Source organism: Lynx rufus, unplaced genomic scaffold, assembly GCF_022079265.1.
Source record: "Lynx rufus isolate CCGP_SWC_20201006 ecotype Redwood Valley unplaced genomic scaffold, mLynRuf1.p SCAF_24, whole genome shotgun sequence".
Classification (NCBI taxonomy): domain Eukaryota; kingdom Metazoa; phylum Chordata; class Mammalia; order Carnivora; family Felidae; genus Lynx; species Lynx rufus.
In genome coordinates this window covers 12,856,754-12,883,681 of record NW_025814839.1, presented here as the reverse complement: position 1 = coordinate 12,883,681, position 26,928 = coordinate 12,856,754, and the positions used below count along the sequence as shown (strand labels likewise).

The window sequence follows — 26,928 nt, the reverse complement described above, 5'->3', positions numbered from 1 at the left end:
CGTAAAAGGGAAAAATAGACGCATGTGACAAAAGAAGGGTTTCTGCTAAGTTACCTGGGTTTTCTGAATACCCTCAACAGTAGAAGTTTGAGTGGCAATATTTTCACCAATCATTCCTGAAGCTGAGAACTTAAAATGTCAATTCTTTAGTAAAATGGCCATAGTTCCCAGCCAAAAACCCATGCAGGGAAGCCAAGTTTTCAAAGCCAAGTTTTCTCAAGGAAAAGGGGAGGTTTTGAGGACTTTCCAGAACATCCTTTTTTTTTTTTTTTGGTCTTTTAAGGAAGGGTCCCTGCTTGGCTTTTCCATAGTGCACGAGTCTGCAGAACTCACAAACTGGATGCATTTTATTTAAAAAGCTTTACTGAATCCATCAACTTTCAGAAGAGAGACTTTCTTTCCAAACTGCTGTGGAGATAAAAAAAAATTGTACCTTAGCGAAAAGGGCTGTTACCTCAACAGGAGATTGTGAAGTCACCTCTGTTTACACACAACTCCATTAAGGATTAACAGAAATAAACTCAAATACTTTGAATGCTTACCACTTAACCTTGGAATTAATTATTGGTCTCTAATTATAGGTCACCAAGGGACACTTAAAGCCGTGTTAACGACTTTTATAAACAGGCAAAATGCAAACTTTCAATAGAGGTAGGTCGGAGAGAAATGAAAACAGAGTTTCATGACCATGACCTTAACTAACATCCGTAAACTACATTCCCCCACTAGAGAAGGCAAGTGATCTATTTACTCTTGGCAGAGAAGAAAGGACTAAGGGCGCCCAGGTGTTAAAGGAAAACCATTCAGGAGGACATGGACCAGCGCCAAGGTCACAGCCCACCTGAATGAGCAATGAAATCCAGGTACACCCAGCCTCAGGGAGCCCCGGCTCTTTGCGGGACTTAAGCACGGGCTAGGACACGCTTCCCAACCACAGGCGTGGAGACGCGGCTCCCTTGCCTGCTACGGGGATGCAGAACGCGAGGGCAGCCACAGAAAATTCAAGAAGCGCTGGGCGCCCGGCCTGGCTCGGCCAGAGTGGCGCAGCCTCGAGCCCAATGTCCACCCGCAGGTGCAGGGGCCGCGGCGTCTCTCCGCTCTGGGTTCCAATCCGGACTCTGCCACTTACTGGCCGTGCTCCTTCGGCCCCCTCGTGACCGCTCAGAGCGTCAGGTTCGCCAGAGGCGAAAAGGGGACCATCGCGTCTAAGTGGCCGGCGTGAAGAATAAACGAGGAGGTAGAAATACATAAGGAAATGAAGCCAAGGGTGGCCGTGACGATTAGTGTGGTCATTACTCTGGCAAATGATTCCAACGGAGGCTCAGGAGCGAGGGCGCCGGAAAGGCAGACTTTCTCGGGGGATCACACTGACTCCAGCCCCCTAAGGGGGGCCGCGGGGACCTTTGTCCGCGCCCGCGCCGCCCGCCGCCGCCCGCGGTCCGCGCCACCTTTCCCGCGGCGGGCGCCGGGCGGGGCGGGGCAGCAGGCGGCGCGGGCCGGACGGCGGGGAAGGCGGGAGCGCGGGCGCACCGGCGGGACCCGGCCCCCAACGGCTCGGCGGGCTCGGCTCGCGGCCCCGGACCCCGAGCGCCTCGGCCGCCGAGCCCAGCCGCGCGCGCACGCGCGCGCGCTCCGGGCGGACTCACTCTCCACGCGGGATCCGGGGGCGGGGGGAGTGCGGCGCGCAGACCCGGGCCGCCCCCCAGCGCCGGGCCGCCGCGCTCGGCCCGCCCCCCCCTCGAGGCCTCGGCAGGTGGAGGCGCCCGGCGCGAGCGCTCCCGGCCGCGCAGCCCCCGCCCGCCCGCCGCGCGCCAGCCCGCGGGCGCAACTTTCTTAAAGGGACAGGTAGCCGGAATCGGCGTCTACCTGGGCCCCCCCACCTCGCCGGGCGGCCTCAAGGCCCGTCCCGGCTTAGGGGGAAAGGGGAGTTTGCCGCCGAGCTCTCCTCCCACCCACCGCCTTCTCCCCCCGGGGAAGTGACGGGATGCAAGTTTTAATGCACCCGGCATCCTTTTGCAACTTAATTCTTTTGGTCTAAATCGCCCTCCCACTGCTCCTCAACGCATGCTCGCCGGCATGCAGTTGCGGCCACTGCTGGCAAAGTTTGAAGAGGGGTGCGCCCCGCCCCACCCCACCCCACCTAGAGCCCCGGGGCGTGCAAGGCTGGCGGCTGCTGGGAAACACTCGCTGCAGTCCCCTTGACCCTGCCCTGTAACTGACCCTTGGGGAAAAAGCCCCCTGCACGGCTACTGCGCATGCTCTGAGCTGGACAGCTCCAGAGAGGGAAATTTAAAAACGGTTCGAGCCGCGACGGCGGCCAAATTGCTGAACGCGAGGGGCGAGCGCGAGGGAGCCCCCCTCCGGAACCCCCGCCCGCCCCAAGAGCGCCTGCAGCGGCGGCCAGACGAGGATCGGCTCCAGGTACCGCCTTGCGGGGTCGGCTTTGCTGCCTTGCATTGCATTTCCAGGGTGGAGCCCCGGGCGCAGGGGCCGTGGGGGCCACCTCTCTCTTCTCCCCTTTTCTCCTTCCCGGGAATCCCTGAATGACTTTTGGGGCGGAACTGAGATTCTTGGGTGGGTTTCTGTGTTTGTTTCAAGGTTGAAGTTTGGGAAACTTCGGCAAATTTTGTGTTTTTGTTTCTTGATTTTTTTTTTTTTTAAAGACTGTGTGTGGATGGTGGTGGGGGGTGGGGTGGGGTGGGAGGTTGGATTGGTTTTCCAGCCAGGGCATGTGGCATTTCTGAAGGTATTTCCAGGGCGGGAGCCCTGCAGGGATTATTCCCCTTTGCAAGTGGGAATTTGGCCCTCCCAGAGAAACATACATGACACGTCAAGCTGTCCTTTTTTATTTACCTTTTTTGTTTAAAAAAAATAAATAAATAAATAACTGAACAATAAAGTAACTGAGCTGCGGTTGAAAAGAGGCTTGGAAGGGATTCAGGTTTTTCTGATTCCTATTTTGCAAGTCCACATTTTCCACGACTTGACATTTGGATTCTAGTGCCTTCCTCTGCCCTTCCCCCATTAATTCGAAAGAACCTGGAATTTCATTCCATTCTCTTCATTTGCTTCTGAAACTCTGTAGAACTGCCCTGGGAAAGTGACCTATGATGCCCAGAAATCTTCTAGTACTTTATTCTTTCTTTCTTTCTCTCTTTTTCTTTCTTTCTTTCAAGTGTTCTGCTGGTTGGTTGAGCTTCATCCTTCTGAACTGTGGGAAAACTGGGGTTCTGCCCTGTCCACACCATCACTGATGGGAGCTTTGTTTTCTGCTTGTCTTTTCCCCAAGGAGATGATAGAAAGTGACATCTCATCTATGATGTCAGGAATTCTGCAAAACTCAGGGCAAAGTCATCACCCCTCTCCACAGGAGTACAGGTGAGGGCTTCAGCAAAAACAAACCATTTTTTTAAATTGTTTAACGCATTTATGTGCTGCTTATTGTGTCTGCGCAAGAACTATTGTTACCTTAAATTTTGCGGTTTTGCAAGACAGCCGGAAGATCTCAATTTCAAAGTTGGCCTCTCTGAGGGTGTCTGGGCTTGTGGCCTGGGGCAACGGGGACCACTCAAAGGCCAGTCTTTTGTCTCCTCCAAGAGAGGTCCCCTCCTGGGTGACAGACTGGGCATCCTGGTGAATGTTAAGATGACAGTGGCAGTTACTGCTTCCCTTACAGTGTCCTAAGATTGGCTCCAGGAAATGTCCCCCCAAAGCTTTGGGGTGTGGGGGAGGAATTGGCGGCCACACTCCTTGGATGCTGCAGAAGTTGGGAGCGGGAACTCCTGAATTCCTAGCCTGACTGTGTGACTTTCAGCAAGGCCCTTGACCTCTCTGGACCTCTGGACCTCATTTCCTTATCAGTTAAATGACGCTCTTGAGTGTATTTGAAGAATAAATTTGATGGAGCTGAGGCCAAAATAAGTTGTTTCTTGAGACAGGATGAAGCGAGATATACACGGGTCGGGGGAGCTCCTCAGAGTCCTTTGCCCGTTTTTTTCTCTTCAAGCCTCAGAGCTAGAACGGCCTCTCGGGGTTCGACTAGTCCAGCCCCTTTCTTTTACGGTTGGGGAAACTGAGGCCAAGAAGGGAGAAGGGGCCAAGAAGGTCACACAGCCAAGGGAGGGAGGAGGAGAAAAAAGGAATGAGCTGGAGTTCCCTCCCAGCCTCTCTCGCCTGAGGCCAGGAGGCCTGACTTGGTTCCCAGTGCCCCACCTGTCAAGGCAGGCATCGTGTCCATGGGTTGAGGGGGCACAGCCCAGATTATGGAGTGGGGACAGGACAGGGGCTGGCCTGGGAAGAGCAGGCTGTCACCTCGGATCAGACCTGTTTACCCAGGGGCTGTCTGGCCTCCTGGGGCCACTACAACTCACCAGCAATGCCTTCTGGGGCAGACGACAGCCCCCAATTAGAGCGAGGTTTGCTTCCTAAGGGCTGTGGGCCTGGAGGCTGCCTTCTGAGATCCGAACGAAGACGCAAATGCAAAGAGATGTTTGCTGAGATCTTGCTGTGTGCAGATCTGGGACCACATGTATGCTAGGCATGAGGCAATCTGAGAGCACCTACTGTGTGCCCAGCTTGGGAAGTTGCTGTGATGAGCCCCCATTGCACAGATGAGGAAACTGAGGCTTGGAGACATTAAGTGAAATCTTTAACCAAGAACCCACCACCAAGGACCTCTGGGCTTCCTTCCAGCCCTGAAAGGGTTTAAATAATGGCAGGTGTAGTGGGGGCAGCATAAGGGTGTTAGGAGCTTGGGCCCTGAAATCCTCTATAATCCCGGTTGATTCCTGAGCCTCAGTTTCCTCGTTCATAAAATGGGGATAGAAATAGTACCCACTGCATGGAGTTATTATGAAGATGAAGCAACAATTTCTGACTCTGCCACTTGCCAATTGTATGATTCTGGGCGATTTCATTTCTACACCTTCATTTGTCTGTGTCTGTAGCAGGGATAATAAAAGCTACGGGTTTTAAATGTAATATCTATGGAAGTGTCTGTCACCCAGCAGGCACTCAGTGCATCGGGGTGAATCTCCCTCTGTCCCCCCCGCTGGAAGCCCATGGGAAAACAGGTCCTTCCCCTGGACCAGCTGGAAAAGCTCAGAACCATTGATTCTTACTGTAGCCTAAAGCACCCCATAAAAGCATCAGAGTTAGGGAATCAGGTGTTTAAACTTTTTTTTTTAATGTTTGTTTAATTTTGAGAGAGAGAGACAGAGACAGAGCACGAGCAGGGGAGTAGCAGAGAGAAAGAGGGAGACCCAGAATCCGAAGCAGGCTCCAGGCTCTGAGCTGTCAGCACAGAGCCCAACGCGGGGCTCGAACTCACGAACTGCGAGATCATGACCTGAGCTGAAGTCAGGCGCTTAACCGACTGAGCCACCCAGGTGCCCCAGGAATCAGGTGTTCAGAGCAGCTGCTCTGGAGTCAGACGTGCCAAGTTCAAAGTCCAGCTTTGGACATGTCACGTGATTTGAGTCTCCTAACCTTTCCCATGAGCACGATTAGGGCGCAGTCGCTGCTAAAAGGACTGAGTATATTTTATGGAGCAAGAGACACAGAACCAGCATTTGCCGGTTCTTACTACTTAGTTCCATTAACAAGTGTTAAGTTTCTGCAACAGTTGGGGTCTCTGGAGGGCCTTCGTGTGGGGGCCCTGGAGGAACAGGGTGGATGAGGGGGTTCCCTGGACCCAGATTTCCAGTACTCCCCAGTCGGGGCTCCCACCAGCTCCAAGCCTTGGGGTCTTGGCCAGCCCAGCTCCCAAACTGTCTGGGGTACTGAGCAAGCTGTCCCTCTCCAGAAATAGGGCAGAGCAGGCAGTAAGCTTACTGGTGTGTGTGTGTGTGTGTGTGTGTGTGTGGAGGGGGGGTGTCAATGCCTACCCAGTTCCCTGACCAGCTGGCAGGGGCGAGGCAGTGGAGCTAAGAGAAACAGTCTTGCCTCAGCACAGGATGAGTGGCCTGAGTGTCCTGCCTTATATTTGCACGGGTTTGGGGCTTTCTTGTGTTAAACAGCTACCATGTCCCTGAGGGCAGAAAAATAATAATGGTGACAACAGCAATAGGAATAATAATAATAGCAGCTGATGGTTTCTTAACCCTTTACTGCCTGCCTTCCCTGTGCCGAAGCCATCCTGTGAATGTGGCACTCCTGTGCCCATCTGGCAGATAAGGAAACCAAGGCTCAATCTGATTAAATGGCTTTGCATGATGACACAGCTAGTCGTGGCCAAAGTACCACTCGAACCTGAGGCTGTCCCACCCAGAGGGCGCCACGACCACTACCCTCCCGCCCCACCCCGTACCCCTCAAGTGCTGGAACACAATAAGTTGCTTTGCCACCTCGCCACTGTGTGACCCCAGACAAGTCACTGTCCGTCTCTGTGCCTCAGTTTCTTCATCTGTGGAACGGAGCAAAGGGAGAGCCCAATTCACAGGTCATTGGGAGTATCCGGCACTTTCTGTCTAGAAAAGGTGTTGGGCCAGGCCTGGGATAGAGTGCTTTCTCAGGGAGGGGGGGTTTTATGATCGCGGAGTAGACTCCCTGGCCCCTTCCAACCACTCCCATTTTTCTCCCTGAATAATAGCCTTGGAGAAGTTTATGGGCTTCTCATTCCCCCTCTCCCTTCTCCAGGGAGTGGCTCCAAGGACCACTCAGGCTGCTGGTCCAGCCTGGTTCCAGCCCCCAGGCAGCCCTCCACGCAGCCCTCCATCCCCAAGGGCCGCCTTGGCCGTTAACTTTCAATGGCTGTGTGCAGAGAGGGAGGGAGCGGGGGCAGGGGACAGCAGCTGGAGGCCGTCCTGTCCCCAAGGAGCGGTCGGGGGAGAGTCCGTGGCTGGGCCTCGACAGCAAATGGCAGCAGCCTTCCCCGCCTGAGACGCTGGGGCCTGGGGGCCAGGGCCAGGGGCAGCCGTGACCCTGTGGACAGCACCAACAGCTCACGTCCCACGTGGGTTCGACATGGGTTAGCCGGTTTCCCTTTGGTTCAAAGCTGGGAGGGAAGTGCTCCCTTCGAGGTTCTGCGGGATAATTCGAGTTACTAAGCACCTACTGTGTGCCAGAAAGCTGCGGAGCTCCTTAGCAAGTGCACCAACCCCATTTTATCTCCATGGTAACAACCATGGAATAGGTGCTGGCATGATCCCAGTTTACAGACAAGGAGACTGAGGCCCAGCATCTTGTCCAGAGGCATACGTTCAGGAAGGGGCAGAACAGCGTTGTTTTGTTGTTGTTGAAGTTTATTTATTTTGAGAGAGAGAGAGAGAGAGAGAATGCATGTAGGTGCGGGCAGGGAGAGAGAGAGAGGGAAAGAGAATCCCAAGCAGGTTCTGCACTGTCAGCGGGGGCCCGCTGCGGGGCTTGAACTCACGGACTATGAGACCATGATCTGGGCTGAAATCAAGAGCCAGATGCTTAACTGGCAGCCACCCAGGCGCCCCCAGGGCAGCAGATTTCAATTACCTGTCCCCACGTTTGGAACTTATTCTAGAGGTCAGGTCCAACCACCTCCTTTTACAGATCGGGAAACTGAGGCCCAGAGGAAGAAGGCTGACTTCTGGCTCCTTGGACGTTTACCTTCCACAGCCATGCGGCTCTGTGGCTCTCCTTACAGATTCTGATGCCAGACTCTCAGTTCCTCCTCTAAGAAATGGGCAAAGCCCTTCCTTTCCTTGGACAGTGGTGTTTTCATCACAGTGCTGGGCACACGATCGATCATAAATATTCATCAGGTAGATGGATGGATGGGTAACTATCACTTGAGAAACAGTATGTCCATGGAAATGTAGAGAGGCTTTGTGCTTAAGTGACGACAGAGTCCCGCAGTGTGGACCAGGGTGGACAGAGGCCACCTGCCTTTCCTCTTAAGCCCCCCGCTGAGCTGCGTGTGGGGATGGTTTAACTCCCATATCAGTGTGGCTCCACCCATCAGTTGTAACCTCCTTGCAGGGGGGAGGCTGGGGGCTCCATCTGTCAGGGGCGGTGACGCTCCCAACATCCTTACACCCTTCCTCCCTCGAGGTGGCCAGAACAACTCCTCCAGCTACCTAACAGGCAAGGGAAAGAGAGGTAGCCTTTCTGGGGTCCAGCCTTCCTGGGTTCACCCCTAGAAACGCGTGTGCGCGCGCACAAAGACATACACACACACGCCCCCCCACCCCACCCCTGCCAAGTTCCAGCCAAGTTCTAGCAAGGAGAGATTCCCTTTTCCAGCTTCCTAATCAAATCATGTCCTATTACGCTCACTCTTGGCCCAGTTGGGAATCCCCTAGCTTGCTCAACTGCATTTGATTTTCTTTTTCCTGTGAACGGTTACAAAAGATGTTACAAAAGATGTGTTAGCTAAATAAATACCGCCGTGAAATGCTTAATCCGTTTTGTGTAAAGGGTTGGATTGGAAACAGGAACAGTTTGTGGTAATGTTAAGAGCTGCCTACTAAACCACATCTCCAGAAGGCAGGTAAAAACCTCCTTGTAATCAGAGAGGAAGTGACGTCCCGGGGCTGGATGCGCCTCTGCTCCGCTGGGATGGTGATCTGACTCCCCAGAGGCAATACGTGCTGTGGGGTCTCCTCCTAGTGACCATGCAAAAGGCAAGAGGAGAGAACGCAATGGGGAAGAAAGAAGGAACGGGGTCTAAGCATCTGTTGGGTGCCGGGCCCCATCGTACACATCATCTGATCTTATCCTCACAGCTGCCCTCTGTGGGGGGGGGGAGGTTATGATGATGATTCCATTTTATAGATGGGAAAATTGAGGCACAGGGCAGGTAAAGTGATTTGCCCAAGGTCACATAGCTACAAAGGGCTTGGAGTGGGATTTTGGCCACAAGTGGATTCCTTCTACCTGGGCTGGGCTGGGGTACCCTTCTACCCTTTCCTACTCCAGCAAGGATGTGATAAATGTCCACAGAGTGCCAGGCCCTGTGCCAGTGGCTGAACAAAATAGAGGGTCTCCCAGCCCTGGCCCTCCTAGAGTGGAATGACTGGAAACGTATAAAGTGAATACCTCCTTAAAAAATGCTAAATGTTCTGCAGACACACACAGGAAGGACCACTAGGGGTGTGGGTAGCCAGGGAGAATCTCTCAGAGGAGGGAAGATTTAGGCTGAGACCAGAAGCATGAGAAAGAGCCAGCCATGAATGAGTGCATGGAACAGCATTCCAGCCGGAGGGAACAGCAGGTGCAAAGAGAACTTAAAATGCTTGAGGAACTCAAAGTTCGACAGGTTCACTAGAGCGGAGGAGAAGAAGGCATGAGGGGAGGGGTGGGAGGCAGCCAGGGCCAGATCATAGTGGGGAGCTGGAGCCTTACTCCCCTAATGGGTTTTAAGGACAGTGCCAGGTTCTGATGTGCCTTCCAAAAGGTCACTCTGACTGCTGGGTGTTAAATCCATCTACTCCACAAATAGTTGTCTAGCAGTCAAGCCACACACTGTTCCACACACTTCCTGTGGTTTACCCTGAACCAAGAACACCTCTGTTCTGCACATGAGCTAACAGAGACTCAAAGGCACCGAGTCACCTGCACAAGGACCTCTATTAGGAGTAGAGCCAGGACTGGAATCCAGGTGTCCCTGGGCTCACCCCCTGCAGTGCCTTGCCCTCCTGGCTCATCTCTGTCCCTCCAGCAACATGGCTGATTAATTAAGGACACTGTTAATTCCTGTCATCAGGTTGGTCCCCTGGTCACTTAGGATGGCAGCCAGGGACTCCAGTGGTGTGTCGCTTTGCCCAGGGCCACCACAGGGTCCCCTGACCAGGGACCCTGTCACTATGGAGGCACCCAGCAGATCCTTCTAAAAATGATGACGATGATTTACCCTTCCCGCCCACAGCTTGATGTATTTCAGCCAAACTGGCACAGAGACCAAGTAAAGAGGCTGCGGGGTGGTGGTTCAAGCCCCAGCTCCTTTGCGTACAAGCTGTGAGGCCGAGGGCTATCGCTTCCCCTCTCTGAGCCTCAGCTATCCCATCTGCGAAATGGGTTTGCTAAGGAGCCTTCATCCCACAGGCTGTCGAGCACCGAGGGAGGTACAGACCGGAGAGGGCTGGCGGGGAGGTGGCACACTATGGGACCGCTCCTCCATTCTGTGCGTTCCTAAGTCAACTAGAAAGTTCTCTCCTCGGGCAGAGGGGCGGTTCTGTGCTTGCCCCACAGCCTGGCAAGTAGGAGTTGAGGAAATACCTATGTTTACTGAGTGTTGGCTGCACGCTCTTTAGAAGATGTTCGTAATGACGCGAACCGCACCATGCCATGCATGTGGGTGGACTGGGCGCCCCACCCTCATGGCCGCCTCAGTCCTTACAACAAACACCCTGCGAGGTGGGTACAGGCACTAAGCCGTATACAGGAGCCAACTGAGGCCCAGAGAGGCAGACTACCGCAGACCAGTCTCACAGCTATAAAGGGGCCGGGTGGGATTCAAACCCAGGCCTGGATGACCGTAGAGCCGACACTTGGAACCACTACCTGGAAATGCCCGAGAGAAAGCAATGGGGGGTCGCGGGGGACAGGCCTGACTCGGGTTCCCTAGCTGGGAGGGGCCCGGAATGTGTCATTGCAGAGGACTCGGGAATTGTGATGAGCAAACTCACCAGGGCACACAGATGAGGCAGGTAAAATGATAAGCACGTAGTAGGCACTTGGAAGATGTTGGCCGGATTATTCCACTGACGACCGAGTATTCTGAGGTCGGTTTCCCCAGGGTACCACCTTGCTCCTCACCAGGCTCCGCCCCCTTCAGCATCCTCCCGCTTCCTGGCAGAGGTGGGCCGCCCACCTCTGCGGTCCCCCCACCCCGAGTGGCCCGGCAGGCTGCGTGTGTCCCAGGGGCAGCCCCACCAAGATGGAAAGGGCTCAACCCCATTGTGTTCCAGATGGGCAAATAGAGGCCCCGGGGAAAGGTGCTGGGGCGGGTACCTGAGGCCATTGGCCAGAAGCTGCTGAGATAAATTCTCCTGGCTCGCCCTCACCTCTCCCATCTGTGAACAGGGGTGATGACACCCACAAGGTGTGTGTGTTAGTAAGGAAAAGACGGATGTGTCCCCGTGTGGGGTGGAGAGCTGATGGTGAGCTACTGAATTCAGAAGGGGACTCTGGGGTGCCAGGCAGGTCTTTCTTTCCTTCTTTTTTTTTTTTTTTAAATGTTTGTTTATTTTTGAGAGATCAAGACAGAGCACAAGCAGGGAGGGGCAGAGAGAGAGGGAGACACAGAATCCCAAGCAGGCTGCAGGCTCCAGGCTCTGAGCTGTCCCCACAGAGCCCGACGCGGGGCTCGAACCCACAAACCGCGAGATCGTGACCTGAGCCAAAGCCAGACACTTAACCGGCTGAGTCACCCAGGTGCCCCATCATATTCTTGACCATCACTTTAGAGTAGATGCCATTATTATTCCCGGTTTATACACTGAGCCCCAGAGCAGGTGACCGTCACACAGGCAGGAATCTTTAGGCCCTGGTCCACCCGTGTTGGGGTTCATGCCTGCTCCTAACCACGGTCTAGTTTGCCTTCCTAGAGCGCAAGCGCACGTAGGACTCTAAGGGAACCTCTACTCTGCCGCCGTTGCTTTGTGGCTGGGGAAACTGAGGCCCGGAGAGGGAGACTCACTTGCCCCAGATGATAGAACTGTGGAAATGTGACCAGAGTGTTTTACCTGCAGACTGTTCCCATGAGTCATAGCTTCTTTGCATCAAAGGGAACTTGGAGGCTGCTTGGGCTCATCCATCTAATAGGAGCCTGACCCCCATCATCCCTTGACCCCTGCTTGAATGCTCCCAGGACGGGGAGCTTACTACTTTGTGAGCCACCTTAGTACAAGGCTCCCATTTTTACAGAGCCGTTCCCTGTCACTTCCTCGCTGGTGGGAGGTGAAGTGGGGAGTTTTTTGTAATGGGACATACTAAAACTCCAGATTCCATGCAATCAGCTCCTGAAATTTCCAAACCTCAATCAAATTTCCAATTTTAAGGCAATATAGACACACCAGAGATTTTTTCCATAATGATCGAAAAGACTGTTCCAGACCACCACCACCTGGTAGAACTTTCTGTGGTGATAGAAACGTTCCAATTTTGTGCTGTCCAGTACGGCAGGCACTGGCCATGTGTGGCCATTGAGCACTTGAAATGTGGCTGGTGTGATAAAGAAACTGAGTCTATAATTTTAATTTTAATGAATTTAAATTTAAATAGCCACGTGCGCGGGGCGCCTGGGGGGCTCAGTCGGTTGAGCGTCCGACTTCGGCTCAGGTCGTGATCTCACAGCCTGTGGGTTCGAGCCCCACGTCGGGCTCTGGGCTGACAGCTCGGAGCCTGGAGCCCGCTTCCTGTCCTGTGTCTCCCTCTGTCTCCGCCCCTCCCCCACTCTCACTTTGTCTCACTCTTGTCTCTCAAAAATAAATAAATGTTAAAACAAATTTTTTTTAAATAAAAGCCACGTGCGGCTTCCTATTGGATAGCACAGTGCTAGAAATATCTAGGATCCACAGAGCCCATTTCTTCAACCGTTCCTTGTAGGGCAGGGAGAAAGGACAGTGGGACTGTAACCAGCCCAGTCTCTTGCTGGGGGACCCTAGACAGGCCTGTTTCTCCCTGGCCTCCGTGTCCCCATCTGGTAAATGGGAAGGTGGTAATGATAACAATACCTGCCTGACCGGCTTGGGCACACAGTGGGGACTCACCCACCCCAAGCTGTGTCCACAGGCTTTTATAAAATTAAATAAAGTTAAGCTGGGCCTTTTATCCCCTCCCGGCCCTTTGGACAGCAGGGAGTGGGGCATCTGGAAAGCTGGGTCTGTTTGCTCATTTGTCCAATCTGTGAGGACTTAGTGAGCACATACTATGTGCCTGGCCCCATACTGGGCTCTGGGGTACAGCTGCTCCCTCAGGGGGTTCAAGGTTCCCTGCTGCAGCATCAGGTTCTCCGGGGGCCACCTAACCCAGCAGTGGACTCAGCCCGGGTCCTCGCATGGAACTCTACGCATTGACGAGGGACAGGTCATAGGGACGCTTCACTAAGCCACCGTGGAGAGAGGGCTGGGCCGATGGGCCTCTGGGCAGGGAGCAGAGGAAGGGTGGAGGAGAAGGGGACAGAGATGGTTGAGGACCCAGGCTGGGCAGTGGGGACGAGACACTCCCCATTTAGGCCCTAGAGCGCCGCACTCTTCCCGTGATCCACAGCGAAGAGGGGCCCGAATGCCGGCTGATGAGACAGCAGAAAGCGAGCCAGGCTTCGGGGCCAGCGGATCCCCGGCACAGAGCCTCTGGGCATCCACATCCGCTGCAGGAGACCAGCCTGGCCGGTGCCAGGCACACTGACACAGACATTTTGGCCTGGGCAAGAGAGAGACCCAGCAGGGGGAGCAGGGCCTGGCCACCGACCCCCGGGATGAGCAGCAACCCCCCACGAAGGGAGAATGGGGACCAGGCCTGTGTCGGAAGCTGAATATGCACTGGCTAGTGTGATCCTCAACACAACCCAGGGAGATATGGACTGTTATTCTCCCATTTTCCAGAGGAGAAAACAGAGGCCCAGGGGCCAGAAGTCACAGGGATTCATCTAGTCCAAGCTTACACTGTGCCCAAGACCCTGTTTCACCACCTTGGGGCTGTCCTTCCCCCAGAGCTTTTCTGGGAGGTGCTAAAATACAGTCTCCTGGGCACCACAGCTCAAGGAGGGGGGGACCCCAGGCTCCGGGCTAGGTCTTGAACCCTGCATTTCAACCAACTCCTGGGCAATGCTGTGTACGCAGCCCCCACTTGAAAGCCCCAGGATCGTGGGGGCGGGGTGCATCACCCCCAGGTCACATCTAATTCTCGGCCCGTTGTACCACAAATACAGTCTCAGACTGGCGCAGACAGACCTGGGTTCGAGTCCTGGTCTGGCCTCAGCTTCTCCATCTGTAAAGTGGGGCCGCCTACTCCCCGTCCCTGTCCTGGAGGGGTTGCAAGGGCTCAGGGAGGCGGAGGATGGCTCAGTGAGCACCAAAAGTTCCGGACACCGCGGCCATTGTCACACCATTCTTTGTGTCGGTGACCTGGGGTCAGCTTACTTCGACCAGCCAAGCAGGCACTGAAGTAGCACCGCTGTGTGCAGGGACACCGGGTGATACAGGGCTCAGGGCCAGCCCTCGGTGGTCCAGCAGGCAGGGCAGGGGTGGAGAGATGGCCGTACAGACTCACGGGCCCTGGCAAGGCGTAGGGAGCCGTCAGGAGGCGGAGGGGTCCCCGAGCTTGGGGTCTGGATGGCAAAGACTTCCCGGAGGAGAAGCCACACTCCTGGGCTGGAATGAGCGCCCCCCTGCCCCCTGGGAGCCGGGAGCCCTAGCCCTGGTCTTTTTCAGGACTCCGAATCGGGAGAAAACGGCTTCTTCTCTCCCAACCTCAGTGTCCCCATGGGTAAAATGAGGGGTGGGGTCAGATGATGTCTGGAGGGACTTTGGCCGTCAGAAGGCAGTTTGGAGTGAGCCCGCAGGGATGGGCACCGTTCGGGTGGGGGGAGGAAAAGCTAAAGGGGGCATTCCCGGCAGGGGGGAATGGCTATAATGCAAAGACGCGCAGGTGCGACGGTGCCTGGGTGTCCCGGGGGCAAAGCGGACACTGGGTGGCCCCAGTAGGGATGATGCCGAAGGAATGGGGAGCCAGGTGGGACACCCAAATGGCAGGGAAGAAAACCACATAAATTACAACCAGAATAGCACCATTTACTCGGCCCCTCTATGGGCTCAGCTACATCGATACCCTTCCGGGATCCTCGCGTTATGGGGAAACAGGCTCAGGACAGTTAAGGGACTGCTGAGGGTCTCAGTTTCTCTCTCTGTAAAATGGGGATAGCGTGGAGCCCAGGGTCTGGCATACAGGAAGTGCTCAATAAATGGGAGCCGCTAGTGGAAACAGCAACAGAGGCAGGTCCGCGAGACCAGAGTCCAAAGCTTCGATGTACTTCTAGTCCTCTGGGAACCTAGCTAATGTGACTTTTGACGTTAATATTGGTATTAATAATGACAGCTAAGTCAGACACCGTTCCAAGGGCTTTACACACTTAATCCTCACGACGCCCTATGAGACGGGAAGTGTTGTTAACCCTATTTTACAGATGGAAACTGAGGCTCAGAGAGGTTAAGTCAGTGGCCCTGGGCACACAGGTGATTAGAACCCAGAGCCCAGGCTCTTAACCACTCTGGGAACTAACCACTCTGGGTCACCTGCTGCCAGAGACTTTGCTCACTGGTGGCACGCAAGAAGCCGGTTCGTTTGCAAGCCCCCCACCACCATCCCGGGGACTCTGGTAGGGCCCCGCCTTGAGAAACCTGCCGGCAGTGGCTCACCTCTACCCATCCCTCCCTGCTGCCCCAGCGCCAGACGGGGCCACGTGGGCAGTAGGGAGCTACAGCAGGTAACAGAGCAGGAGCAGGGTTCACACCACCAGCCTCTGGGAGGTGGGCCAGTCGTGGGGTGCAGAGGGGTGGGTGGGGACCAGCCAGACGTCCCCAACAGCGGGCCCTGCCCTTCGGCCTTACCCCATGGTCTCCACGGGCCCGAGGGGACAGATGGCATCGCCCAGGCCTGGGCCGCGGCTGTCACTCGCCAGATGAGTTACGAGCAGGCTGAAGGAGTGGCAGCCGGGGGTGGGAAGGGGCTACAAAAACAATTGCAGGGAGACCCCGGGACAATGGGGGCCACGTGCCACGGGGGCAACAGTCGTTTGTCGCACAATGGGCCGCCGGGGGGGACAGAAGCCAGGCCAACTGCTGCTGCTGACAGGGCCGGCCGGGTTTTCAAATCGTTTCCAGGCCCTGTTTTCCTACAAGGCAGCCAATCGCTGGGGTAGCCGGGCGGTCACCTGATGCCAGCTTGGTGGGCTGAGGGCCGAGGCCCGGCGACAACCGAGCAGTTGTGGCCATGGCAACGCTAATTGTGGCCCTAAAACAAGGGGGGAGAGAGAGAGAGAGAGAGCGGGTGAGGTGGGAAGGAGGGGGAAGAGAGGCTGAGACACCAAGGCAGAGGAGAGGGGACGCTAGCTGCGGTGGCCTGCAGGTGACAGAAGCCGAGGTCCACCGTGGGTCCCCTGTCACATGCAGGACAGGACAAAGCCAGAGGCTGTATTGTTTTTTCTCTCTTCCCCTTTCCATGAAGCCCCGACACACTCCTGCTTGAAACGTGGAGCTTAGAATTTGGACCGCGGGCCTCTGGGCTGCAAACCAGAAAGCCCCTGGGCAGTTTGCAGCCACGTTACGACGTGGACGGGATGCTCCCGTGGGGCATCTTGGAGCCGTGTGGCAAGCATGACGTCGTGGGTGCTGGGGGTCATGGTTACCCCACATCGGGGTACCTGCCTGCCATCCTCAGTGGGCAGCCTCTTCCTTCCCGTAGAGACTGATGGTTTTGCTCGCACATCTGTTGAGGGGTGGTGGGCCTGCGTCCCAAGTGGAGGCTCCAGGGGCTTCCTGGGGTCACGGTGAAGAGCTCCGCAGCCTTCAGGCTGTGCTGCCTGGTTTCCAGACCCCCCGCTTCCTGTTACACATGGCTTTGGGCCAGTGACTCGGGGCTCTGAGCCTCAGTTTCCCCATCTGTAAAAGGGGGGGGATGTGGGCATATCCTACCTCTCAGGGCTACTGTGGGGATCGAGCGGGATCGAAAAGGACTGTGCTTGTTGAGCACCGAGCCCCGTGACTCAGTTTCCCCACCCATACAATGGGAATCATAATAATACTACCTCATGAGGTGACCCAGAGATTTAAACGGGTTTCTGCCTGCGAAGGGCTTGATACGGTGCCGGGCACAGAGTAAGTGCTCAACAAACATGAGCGTTTATCATTCTGGGGGGAGGGGCTAACGTGAGATGTGTTAAGTGGGTAAATGAAGGAACGAATGATTTGAGGATGTGTGGTCCTGGCCGCCAAAGCGGGAGGATCCTGGGTCCCCATGTCCAGCCCCGGGGACGGGCAGGTTAGGGAAGCTGGGGGAGGTGAGGGGCTAAGGGGGCGATTCCAGAGGTGGGGGGGCCCCCCCAAGAGCTGGCCTGAGCTCCCCGCCCCGCCCGAGCTCCTGCCCCTCCCTGCAGGCTCCTGGCCACCACCACCGGTGAGGACGACCTTCCCGGGGACCTGCAGTCGCTGTCATGGCTCACAGCTGTGGACGTGCCGCGGCTGCAGCAGATGGCGAGTGGCCGCGTGGACCTGGGTGGCCCCAGTGCACCCCACCCACATCCAGGTAGGCTCAGGGGTGAGGTGGGGGCGGGGCATGAGGGTGGTGCAGGGGAGGGGCGGCCACCCACCCGCCGCCGTATGTCTGTGGCCAGATCTCTTTCCGTGTCTGGGCCTTTGTTTCTCCATCTGTAAAATGCGACTAATCATGCCTTCCTCAGAGGGATGTGGTTCATTCATTTGCTCACCACTGTGCATCAGGCCCTGTGTGAGCTAAGGTGTCGGTGAAGAACAAAGACAGCCCTACCCCGACCCCGATATGTCTTGAAGGTCTAAAGCAGTTAGCAAACTGTGGCCCGCGGGCCAGATGCAGCCGGCAACCTGCAGCCTGTTTGCTTTTTTTTTTTTTTTTTTTAATTGCCTTCGTGTTCAGAATGGTTTTACATTTCTCAAGGATGGTAAAAAACAAAAACAAACAAAACAGAAGACAGAAGCTATATGGCTGGCAAAGCCTCAAATATTTGCTCCCTGGCCGTTTACAAAAGCCTCCTGAACCTGATCGCCAAAGAGGTCATACGTGCAAAGTGCCGAAGGTCCTGGCACACAGTAGGTGCTCAATAAATGGCAGCCAGTCGCAGTCATAGCAAGTGGACTAAATATTTAGAGACCCAGAAAGCACTAGAGACCAACAATCAAGGAAAACCATCATCACAGTACGTTAAAAGGACCGACAGTTGAGAAATTCGTGTCTAGGATTATTTCTTTCGTTGAACAAACTGTTCTTGGCCAAAACATGTATAGCAGGGGTCAGCAAACTTTTAACATAAAGGGTCAAGGAGTAAATATTTTAGACTCTGTGGGCCATACGGTCTCCGTTGAGATGCTCAACTTTGTCACTGTGGCACAAACCCAGCCCTAGACAATACGTAAACGAAGGGATGTAGTCGCGGGCCAGTAAAACTGTGTTTACAAAAACATGCTGTAGGCTGGGTTCGGCTGGCTGGCCGTGGTTGGCCAAGCCCCGATCGAGAACTTCCAGCTGTATGACCTCGGGCAAGCACCCTCCCCCTCTGACCTGTGTCCTCCTCTGCGACAAAAGGACAGCCGCACTGCCCTCGCGGGGCGACGCGGACACGTGACGCCGAAAGCTCCTTGCACGCACAGTCGGGGCTGTGTGGCACACGAGCGGGAACCCTCCCCTCTCCACCGTGTTGCCGCACGCCTCCTGTGTCCCTGTCTCCGTGCCAGGGGTTTGGAGCACTGGGTCATATAAGATGTGGTCCTAGTTGTCAGGGAGGAGCTGAGGGCCTGGTCAGAGAGAGGGCAAGGCGGACAGATCACAGGCACAAGGGCATGAGCCCAGGGGGTGGCGGCCAGGACTCAGAGGAGAGCTTCCTGGAAGAGGAGGCCCCCCGGGCAGGATCATCTTGCAGGTCAACTTTGTTTCACCTGGAACGTAGCCCCAAGTCAGAATGGTACAGTGAGCATCTGTGATAGATTAGCCATGCTAATCTGAGCTAATCCTTGGCGTAAGAGCAGGAGTCAGCAAAGGGGAGACGAGGCACAGAGGCATTTAGAGCTAAGCCTAGAGGACTGGGGGGTGGAGGCACGTTTTTGAGGAGAGAGATGAACATAATGAGTTGATGCTTTAGCTTCACGATGGACGAGAGCCAAGATGTTCATGACGTCATCATCGTTAATTGTCCGCTCGTATTTATCGAGAGCTTATGTGCCGAGCAATGTAATGAGCACAACCTCCTGACAACTTCATACGTAGGTAATCTCGGTAGTGCCGCTGTACAGATGGGGACACTGAGGCTGGCCCAAGGTCACACAGCTGGTAGGAGCCCACTGGTCACTCCCACGCTCCCGGGCAGTGGTTTGCCAAGCACCTGCTGTGCACCTGGGTGGGGGACGGCTCCATTCTCTGGAGGTGCCCGGGGACTGAGCTGCTCTGACCCACTCCTCCGGCCCAGCGGCATCTCTGTGCTTCCCTTTTGCAGGTGCCTTGGCCAGGGCAGCCAGCCTGCATGTGGGAGCCACCCCAGGTCCACTGCTCCACGGCCCGGCTGGCATGGTCCCCCCAGGCATGCTAGGCCTGGGCCCCATAGCCAGTCACGGAGCCAACGTAAGCGCCACCACGTGGGTCGGGGAGCTAGAGCGGGGGGTCCTCCGGGGCTGGGGTGCCCCACCCTCACCCTGACCTCTGTCCCCCCTCTTGCGGCCTCTGCAGATGAACCAGATCCCTGGGGGGGGCCAGCCCTCTTCCAGCCTGCAGGACCAGCCACAGCTGTACTCGCCCGCCTCCCAAACGCAGTTATCGCTGCCCCCAGGCACCCAGCAGGTACCGGGGGCTGGCGGGGGCCCCTGGACTCGGAGACACACACCCCTGCCTTGGGCTGGCCAGGGAGCTCTCTGAGCCTCAGTTTACTCCCCTGCAACATGGGCATAACATTCCCCGTGTGCGTGTCATGGAGTCCTTCATTCAGTCCCCTAAAACCGCTGCGCGGGGCAGGGACAGGATTATCTCCCGGGGCCATAGACCTGACATCTTGCTAAACAGCATCTCCTGAAAAGGGAGCCCGGGGTCGGGGCTGGGGGGCGTCCTGTGAGTGGCTTATGCTCTCTCTCACCTTTTCTCTCTGCCACCCTTCCCTGCCACGCCCGTGAGAAGCGCCCCCCTATGGGCCTGTACGGCTCCCCGTTTGGAGCACGGCCTCCCTACCCCCAGCCCCGCATGGCTGTGCATTCGTCTCGGGAACTGCACCCCAAGCACTACCCCAAGCCCATCTACTCATACAGGTGAGGTCCGGGACGGGCTGGGGCCACGGGGGGCTCGGGGAGGAGAGGGGCGAGGCTGTCCCAGACAGCTAGATGTGGTGCGATGGCTCAGACTTGCAAGGGGGAGTTTGGGGGGGGAGTGGGGAACCCCCAGGTGGGACCTGCTCGAGGAAGGCCCGTCGTGTGTCCAGTCAGCCCCCAGGGCTGAGCACCCACTCCCGACTCTGTCGCTCATAAACTGTGTGGCCTTGGGGAAGTGGCTTGGCCTCTCTGAGCCTCAGTTTCCTCTGGTGTAAAAAGCCATCGAAACAAGAGGACTGTGTACCTCACAAGATTTGGATACGGCTGGGGCGGGGGAGTAAGCAAGCCTGGTTAAAGTCTAAAGGCCCGTAGGCATGAATTATGGAGAAGGAATAAAGAGAGGAAAAGCACTTCCTCAGATTGGTACCAGTGTCCGAGCTCAGGGTCAAGGAGAAGGGCGGGAGGTGGGGAAAACGTAGGGCCGTGGAAAGGTGCCAGAGCTAACGCCGTTGGAGCGTGTAGGGCCTGGTACCGCTGGGGTCAAGCAGGGCAGGCTTCCTGGCCGAGGAGACCTGGGGCCGTCAGCCCGAGCCACCGTCACCCCCGCCTTCTCCACCCTGTGCCTCCAGCTGTCTGATTGCCATGGCCTTGAAGAACAGTAAGACAGGCAGCCTGCCTGTGAGCGAGATCTACACCTTCATGAAGGAGCACTTTCCCTACTTCAAGGTGAGGGGCCCCAGCCTGGCCTGGGGGTGCTGGAGCCGCCCCGGCCTCTCGTACTGCCAGAACCCAGGACCTGGCCCCGGGGCCACACCGGGTCGCCCTTTTAGGCCCCCGGTTGTGTCCACAGGCACCGTTCACACAGTCAGGGGCAAAGAAATCCAGAAGGGAAAGGGGGCATCTGAGCTGGGCTCTAACGAGGGAACAAGTTCACCAGGCACCCGCGGCAGCAGGGGAGGGGGGCAGCGGGAAGAGGGGCTAAGCTAGTTACTCAGCACCGACTCGGTTCAACATACGGATGCAGGGGCACCTGGGTGGCTCAGTCACTTGAGTGTCTTGATTTCAACTCAGGTCATGATCCCAGGGTCATGGGATCAAGCCCCACGTCGGGCTCTGTGCTCAGCGTGGAGCCTGCTTAGGTCTCTCTCTCCCTCTCTCTCTCTCTCTCTCTCTCTCTCTCTCCCCCCCCCTTCCCTCCTTCTCCCGGCTCACGTGCTCTCTTCCCCTCCCTCTGAAAAAGTGAACAATTTCAAAAACATACTGATGCAGAACACAGGCTTGGCAAGAGCTTTTGCCTCGCTGAGCCTCGGTTTTCTCATCCGTAAGATGGGGAGGATAATACCCCTCTGCCAAGGTAGGCGAGGACTCTGCGTGTAAAGGGCCTGGCAGCTCCTGGCACATGGTTGGCCACTAGGAACGTTAGTTTTGCTGGCATCCAAGCAAACTCGGGCGCCGGTGGTCAGAGGGTCGGTACCAAGCTGTGAGGTCCCCGACTCGGACCGTGCCCTCCACAGAAAATGCCGCGCACGGTAGTGTGTGCAGGAGGGGAAGAGGCCATGAGGTGCGCTGTCGTATCTGCTTACCTCACAATCAAGTATGAGCGCTGAAAACTGTCTGGCATTGAATACACTCGGCCAGTTATCCGTGTATTCGCATCGGCTTGCTCGCCGAGCGGGAGAGAAAGGACGGAAAATTCGGCATCCCCGGGCCGGTTCTCAAGTAGTAACTGTCGGCTGGAGCCAAACTGCACCTGCCCCTTTAACAGGGCACGGGCCCTCCAGTTTGCCCCAGTCCCTACTGCTCTCTCTCGTCTTCCCAACTCAAGGCGGGTGTCGGAGTGTTGTTTTGCCCCGCCCCTGCCGCGCCTGCCCCTCTAGGCTCGCCTTTGAGAGGCCCCTGGAGAGGAAGAGCTCATAGGGAGGTCTCTGAGGGGGTCTCCTGCGCGTCCGTCTCTCCCCACAGACAGCTCCCGACGGCTGGAAGAACTCGGTGCGGCACAACCTGTCCCTGAACAAGTGCTTTGAGAAGGTGGAGAACAAGATGAGTGGCTCCTCGAGGAAGGGCTGCCTGTGGGCCCTGAACCTGGCCCGCATCGACAAGATGGAGGAGGAGATGTACAAGTGGAAGAGGAAGGACCTTGCCGCCATCCACCGGAGCATGGCCAACCCCGGTGAGGCCCACACGCACCGCCCGGCCCGGCTCTGCCTGCGTCCTGCCTGGCCGGCACCAAGTCTCGGCCCCGACGGCGGGGGGGGGGGGGGGGGGGGGGGGGGGGGTGGCACACGGGCCTCTGGTGAACTTCCCGCCTGTGAACTATGCCTCCCCTCCCTCCCCCCCCTCCCCTGTGACTGCTCAGCTCAGAGCCCTGGTCACAGGCCTGGGAAAAGCTGTTCAGTCTCCCCTCAGCAACCCCTAGTTTCTCCCAGAGAAACACCAGACGAGACAACCACTGGATGATGTCGCTTTCGTACTTCTCCTACCACATCGGCACTGAGTTTTAAAACCATAAAATAATAGGGGCGCCTGGGTGGCTCGGTCGGTTAAGCGTCCGACTTGGGCTCAGGGCATGATCTTGTGGTTCGTGGGTTCAAGCCCCGGGTCGGGCTCTTGGGCTGGCGGCTCAGAGCCTGGAGCCTGCTTCGGATTCTGTGTCTCCCTCTCTCTCTGTCCCTCCCTCATCACGCTCTGTGTCTGTCTGTCTCTCTCGCTCAGAAATAAACGTTAAAAAGACTTTTTTACATATTAAAAAACATAAAATGATAAAATAAGAAAGTAATAACACCCAGTGTGGGCTAGGATGTGGAGAAACAGGCACCTCCGTGTCTAACTGATGGGAACCTAAGTGAAACTTTTCCGGGACACAGTAATAGAACAAAACCCTGCAAACTGTACCTCATTGTTTGCAGCAGTTATTATTTTTTTAAGTTTATTTATTTATTTTGAGAGAGAGAGACAGGGAGAGCGAGTGGGGGAGGGGCAGAGAGAGAGAGAGAGGGAGAGAGAGAATCCCAAGTAGGCTTCACGCTCAGTGTGGAGCCCGACGCGGGGCTCGAACTCACAAACCGTGAGAGCGTGACCTGAGCTGAAACCAAGCATCGCTTAACTGACTCAGCCACCCAGGCACCCCCTTGATCCGATCACTTCTGGCCACGTGTGCTGAGGAGATCAGAGATGTCAACAAAAGGCTTACACACAACGTGATTCATCACAAAATTATTTCTAATGGTAAAAAATTGAAAGCAATCTAGACATCCTACAAGAGGGGATTAGTTAAATAGACACAATGTCATACCATGCAAGGACTAGAGAGAAAAATATTTTTGGAATGGAAAGAAATACTTCCAACACAACAGGTGAAAAAAAGACAGGTTATGAAGCAATAGCACACAGCCTCATCATATTTTAAAATGCATATGTGATGTTACATGAACATATACATTTATATATGTGTGTATATCCACTCATATGTGCGTATATGTACTTATGTGGACACACACACACACACACACACAGACTAGAAGAAATATACCAAACTCTTTACTGTGAATGAAGAGACCACTGGTAATTTTTATATTCTTCACGTTTCTGTATTTTCCAAATCTACCCTGTTCGTGAACCTCTTTGCTTATGAGAAAAAAATATGGCATGTTTTTTTTTTTTTTTTTTTTTTAATTAAGAGATGTGAAGGGGAGGGGAGAATGTGCAATGAAAGGCCAGTCCCACCCAGCCTTAGGAATATGTGGCCTGACTCCATGGGGATTGGCATGCCTGGTGTTTGCATATGAAGGAGGACAGGAGTATAACTCAGACACGAATAATTCAATAAAGAGAGGAAAAGGGGACCATAGCAGGGTCCAGAGGCCCTCAGTGGAATGAGTACCATGTGATGCCCACCGCTCAGAGAGCCCAGGAGTCTGGCTTGAGACCTGAGGCCAGCCCTGACACGTTTAGAGTAAGACCCAGGTTGGAAGCGTCCTCTAAAGTGAGTGTAACCTAAATCGATCCCGGGACCCTAGCGGTCCAGTCTCGAACTGGTGTTACAGTCCAGGAGACACGAGCCAGCAACCAAAAGTAATTCCACAGTCATGGTCTTGTTCGTATCCAAGGCCATCAAGGAGGATCCGGCTTTAACTCACAGCAACACTTCTTAATGTCTCTTGAGCAGCAGGGAGTGGCTAGGGCCCCTTGGATGCTGATGCATTTTGTCCCCATGTCGTGAATTTGTAACCTCCGCCTGACCTCCTCTTGCAGGGCGTTAGGAGCTCCGGGCGAGGTCCTAGGGTTACTGCACTGTCCCAATGAGAGGAACTCATGTTATTATCCGAGGCCCTTCTCATTCCTCAAAGACCCTACACTGTGATTTCATGACGTTTCCCCAACAACACTGTGCAGAGCGTATGATGCCATCTCCTAGATGAAGAGACTGAGGTTCAGAGGGTCCAAGGGGTTGGCTAACGGTCACGCGCATGGTGTACCACTGGGGCCTGGGAACTGCAGGGTGGCTGCTGAGTGACCTCTCCCACTTGCCTGCAGAGGAGCTGGACAAGCTGATCTCGGACCGACCGGAGAGCTGCAGACGCCCTGGCAAACTGGGAGACCCCGAGGGCCCCGTGCTGACTCATGCCACCACGGTGGCCATGGCCCATGGATGCCTGGCTGTCTCCCAGCTTCCGCCCCAGCCACTGATGACCCTGTCCCTGCAGTCCGGCCCCCTGCACCACCAGGTCCAGCCCCAGGCACATCTCGCCCCAGACTCTCCCGCCCCGGCCCAGACCCCACCGCTGCACGCCCTGCCGGAACTGAGCCCCAGCCCCCTCCCCCACCCCGCCATGGGAAGGGCGCCCGTGGACTTCATCAACATCAGCACCGACATGAACCCTGAGGTGGATGCCCTGGACCCCAGCATCATGGACTTCGCTCTGCAGGGTGAGGCCGGAGGAGTGGGGGGGGGGGGGGGGCGGAGGGCCAGGAAGATGGGGGAGGGCAAGAGAGAGGAGGTCTGTCTGCATTTCCACCTCCGCTCATTCCTTCAACAAGCACTCCCCAACCGCCTAATGACGGTGAAGTACAGCCAGCACTTAGTGAGCGCTTACTGTATACCAGGCCTCGTGCCAAACGCGTCATAGCCATCACCCCCATGTCACTCTGCATCGGCCCTGGGGGGCCACTGCCATTTCACGTCCCCATCCTGCCAGTGAGGAAACTGAGGCAGAGGAGTGAGGTCCCCTGGCTCGCCGGTGGCCCAGCCGGGATTTCAACCCAGGTCCATCCGACCCCCAACTTTTCCTCAGTAACTGCTTCCACTCGCACGTGCCAACCTCATGCCGGGTCACACTCTGGCCCCCACTGCCTGCCACACAGTCGTCCCTGGTACACAGGAGCTGAGCGGATGACCGAACGAACGAGGGAGGTGCCTTGTGACTCATCCGTTCACGACCGTGTGCCAGCCAATGGCCGAGAACTCCTCTGCCCTCAAGGAGTTCGGTGTCTAGAGAGGGAAACGGACCGGCTGGCAGTTTGTTAGTTAGCAAGCGAGCGAGTCACGTACAGCTGTGAACTGGGTGTATCCGGACCTCGCCGCCTCCTGCCTGTCCCCCGAGATTATCATGTAGTCAAACTGTGTTGTAAACTGTGTTGTGCTGTTCTGTCCCCTGACCTTGCCACAGTGGGACCCCTTAGTGAGGGTAAGTGCTTCCCACACAGCCCCCCGTTTAAGCCCCCGAGGGGAGGAGGAGTGGGGGGGCGGGGGCGATTGTCTCCATTTTATTCCAAGGAGCCTGAGGCTCCGAGACAGAAGTGACGTTCCCGGGGATGCCCAGTGGGAAGGGAAGGGGCGGCTAGAACGAACTTGGTGTCTCCATGCTCCCCTGCAGTACCCGACTTTGAACCCCAGACACGGCCTTTGCCCCTTCCTTAACATAGGATTTGAACTCGGGTCTGTTTGACGCGAAGCCAGCTCACCCAACCGCTTTTGTCTTTGAAAGGGAACCTCTGGGAGGAGATGAAGGATGGGGGCTTCAGCCTGGACACGCTGGGGGCCTTCGGAGACTCCCCCCTCGGCTGTGAGCTGGGGGTCTCGGGCCTGACCCCCGTCTCCGGCGGCAGCGACCAGTCCTTCCCAGACCTGCAGGTGACGGGCCTGTATGCTGCGTACTCGACCCCAGACAGCGTGGCCGCGTCGGCCACAACCTCGTCCTCCCAGTACCTGGGCAGCCCAGGGAACAAGCCCATCGCCCTGCTTTGAGGTGACGCCTCACCTGCCCCGGCACCCGGAACCCCGGGCTTGGGGTTCCTGGACGCAAGGCCTCTTACGTCTCCGTCAGCACCCCGGGCCCTCTCGCACCTCCACAGGAGGGCTTTGGGGCCACCTCGAGTCAGAAGGGCAGAGGACAACGGACGGGCATTGCAGCCTCCCTGACCTCCTGACACCTGAGAACGAGATTTATCCAGCCTGCATCCCCGCTGGGCTCCCGAAACGACCCGCAGTCCCCTCTGGGGTGGGACCGCCATGGAAACACCCCGGCAGGGAGGCCCTTTAATTTATTCTTCTGGGATTAAGCCTCCACCTCAGCCTCCAGAGGACAGGCCTTGAGGCCAGGAGCAGAGCTGGGAGACTGGCGCACCTCTCTTGGACCGGACCGGGCTGAACTCCGGAATGGGTGCCCGGCCCTCCCCTCCAGGCTCCCCACTCCCGGAGTCTGTTAGAGTTTCACACAACAGGTCCCGGGCCCATGCGGGGCACCGTGTCCCTGTGTACATTTATTTATATTTATTGGAGCCCATCCACACCACCTCTCGGAACCCAGCCCCTGGCCTCTGGAATGAGAGTCCCCGGTACCTCTCCCTGCATCCTGGCAACCTTAACTCCCGAATTACCGGTGAATCGTGACGCCAACTGGCTCTTAACCCCTTTGCAGCCCTGGGCTGCTTTTTAGAACAGAAAGCACTTTTGACACTATGAGACATCCACTTTTTCTTT

At 56.1% G+C, this 26,928-nt stretch overlaps 1 protein-coding gene across 1 annotated transcript; it reads left to right on the top strand.

Annotated features, from left to right (window-relative positions):
* The first annotated feature begins 3,107 nt into the window (after positions 1 to 3,107).
* Positions 3,108 to 26,193, top strand: FOXN4 (forkhead box N4). Its single transcript, XM_047087970.1, has 9 exons — positions 3,108 to 3,378; positions 17,066 to 17,214; positions 19,151 to 19,275; positions 19,381 to 19,491; positions 19,822 to 19,949; positions 20,579 to 20,675; positions 21,912 to 22,119; positions 24,483 to 24,875; positions 25,934 to 26,193. Exons 1-9 carry the CDS (start codon positions 3,254 to 3,256, stop codon positions 26,191 to 26,193), a joined length of 1,596 nt encoding a protein of 531 aa, XP_046943926.1. The 5' UTR covers positions 3,108 to 3,253.
* Positions 26,194 to 26,928: the final 735 nt, after the last annotated feature.

Coding starts and splice junctions, on each gene's coding strand:
- FOXN4 (XM_047087970.1), top strand. CDS start 3,254: ATGGGAGCTTTGTTTTCTGCTTGTCTTTTCCCCAAGGAGATGATAGAA. Junction 22,120..24,482: donor CCGGAGCATGGCCAACCCCG/GTGAGGCCCACA, acceptor ACTTGCCTGCAG/AGGAGCTGGACAAGCTGATC. Junction 24,876..25,933: donor CATGGACTTCGCTCTGCAGG/GTGAGGCCGGAG, acceptor TGTCTTTGAAAG/GGAACCTCTGGGAGGAGATG.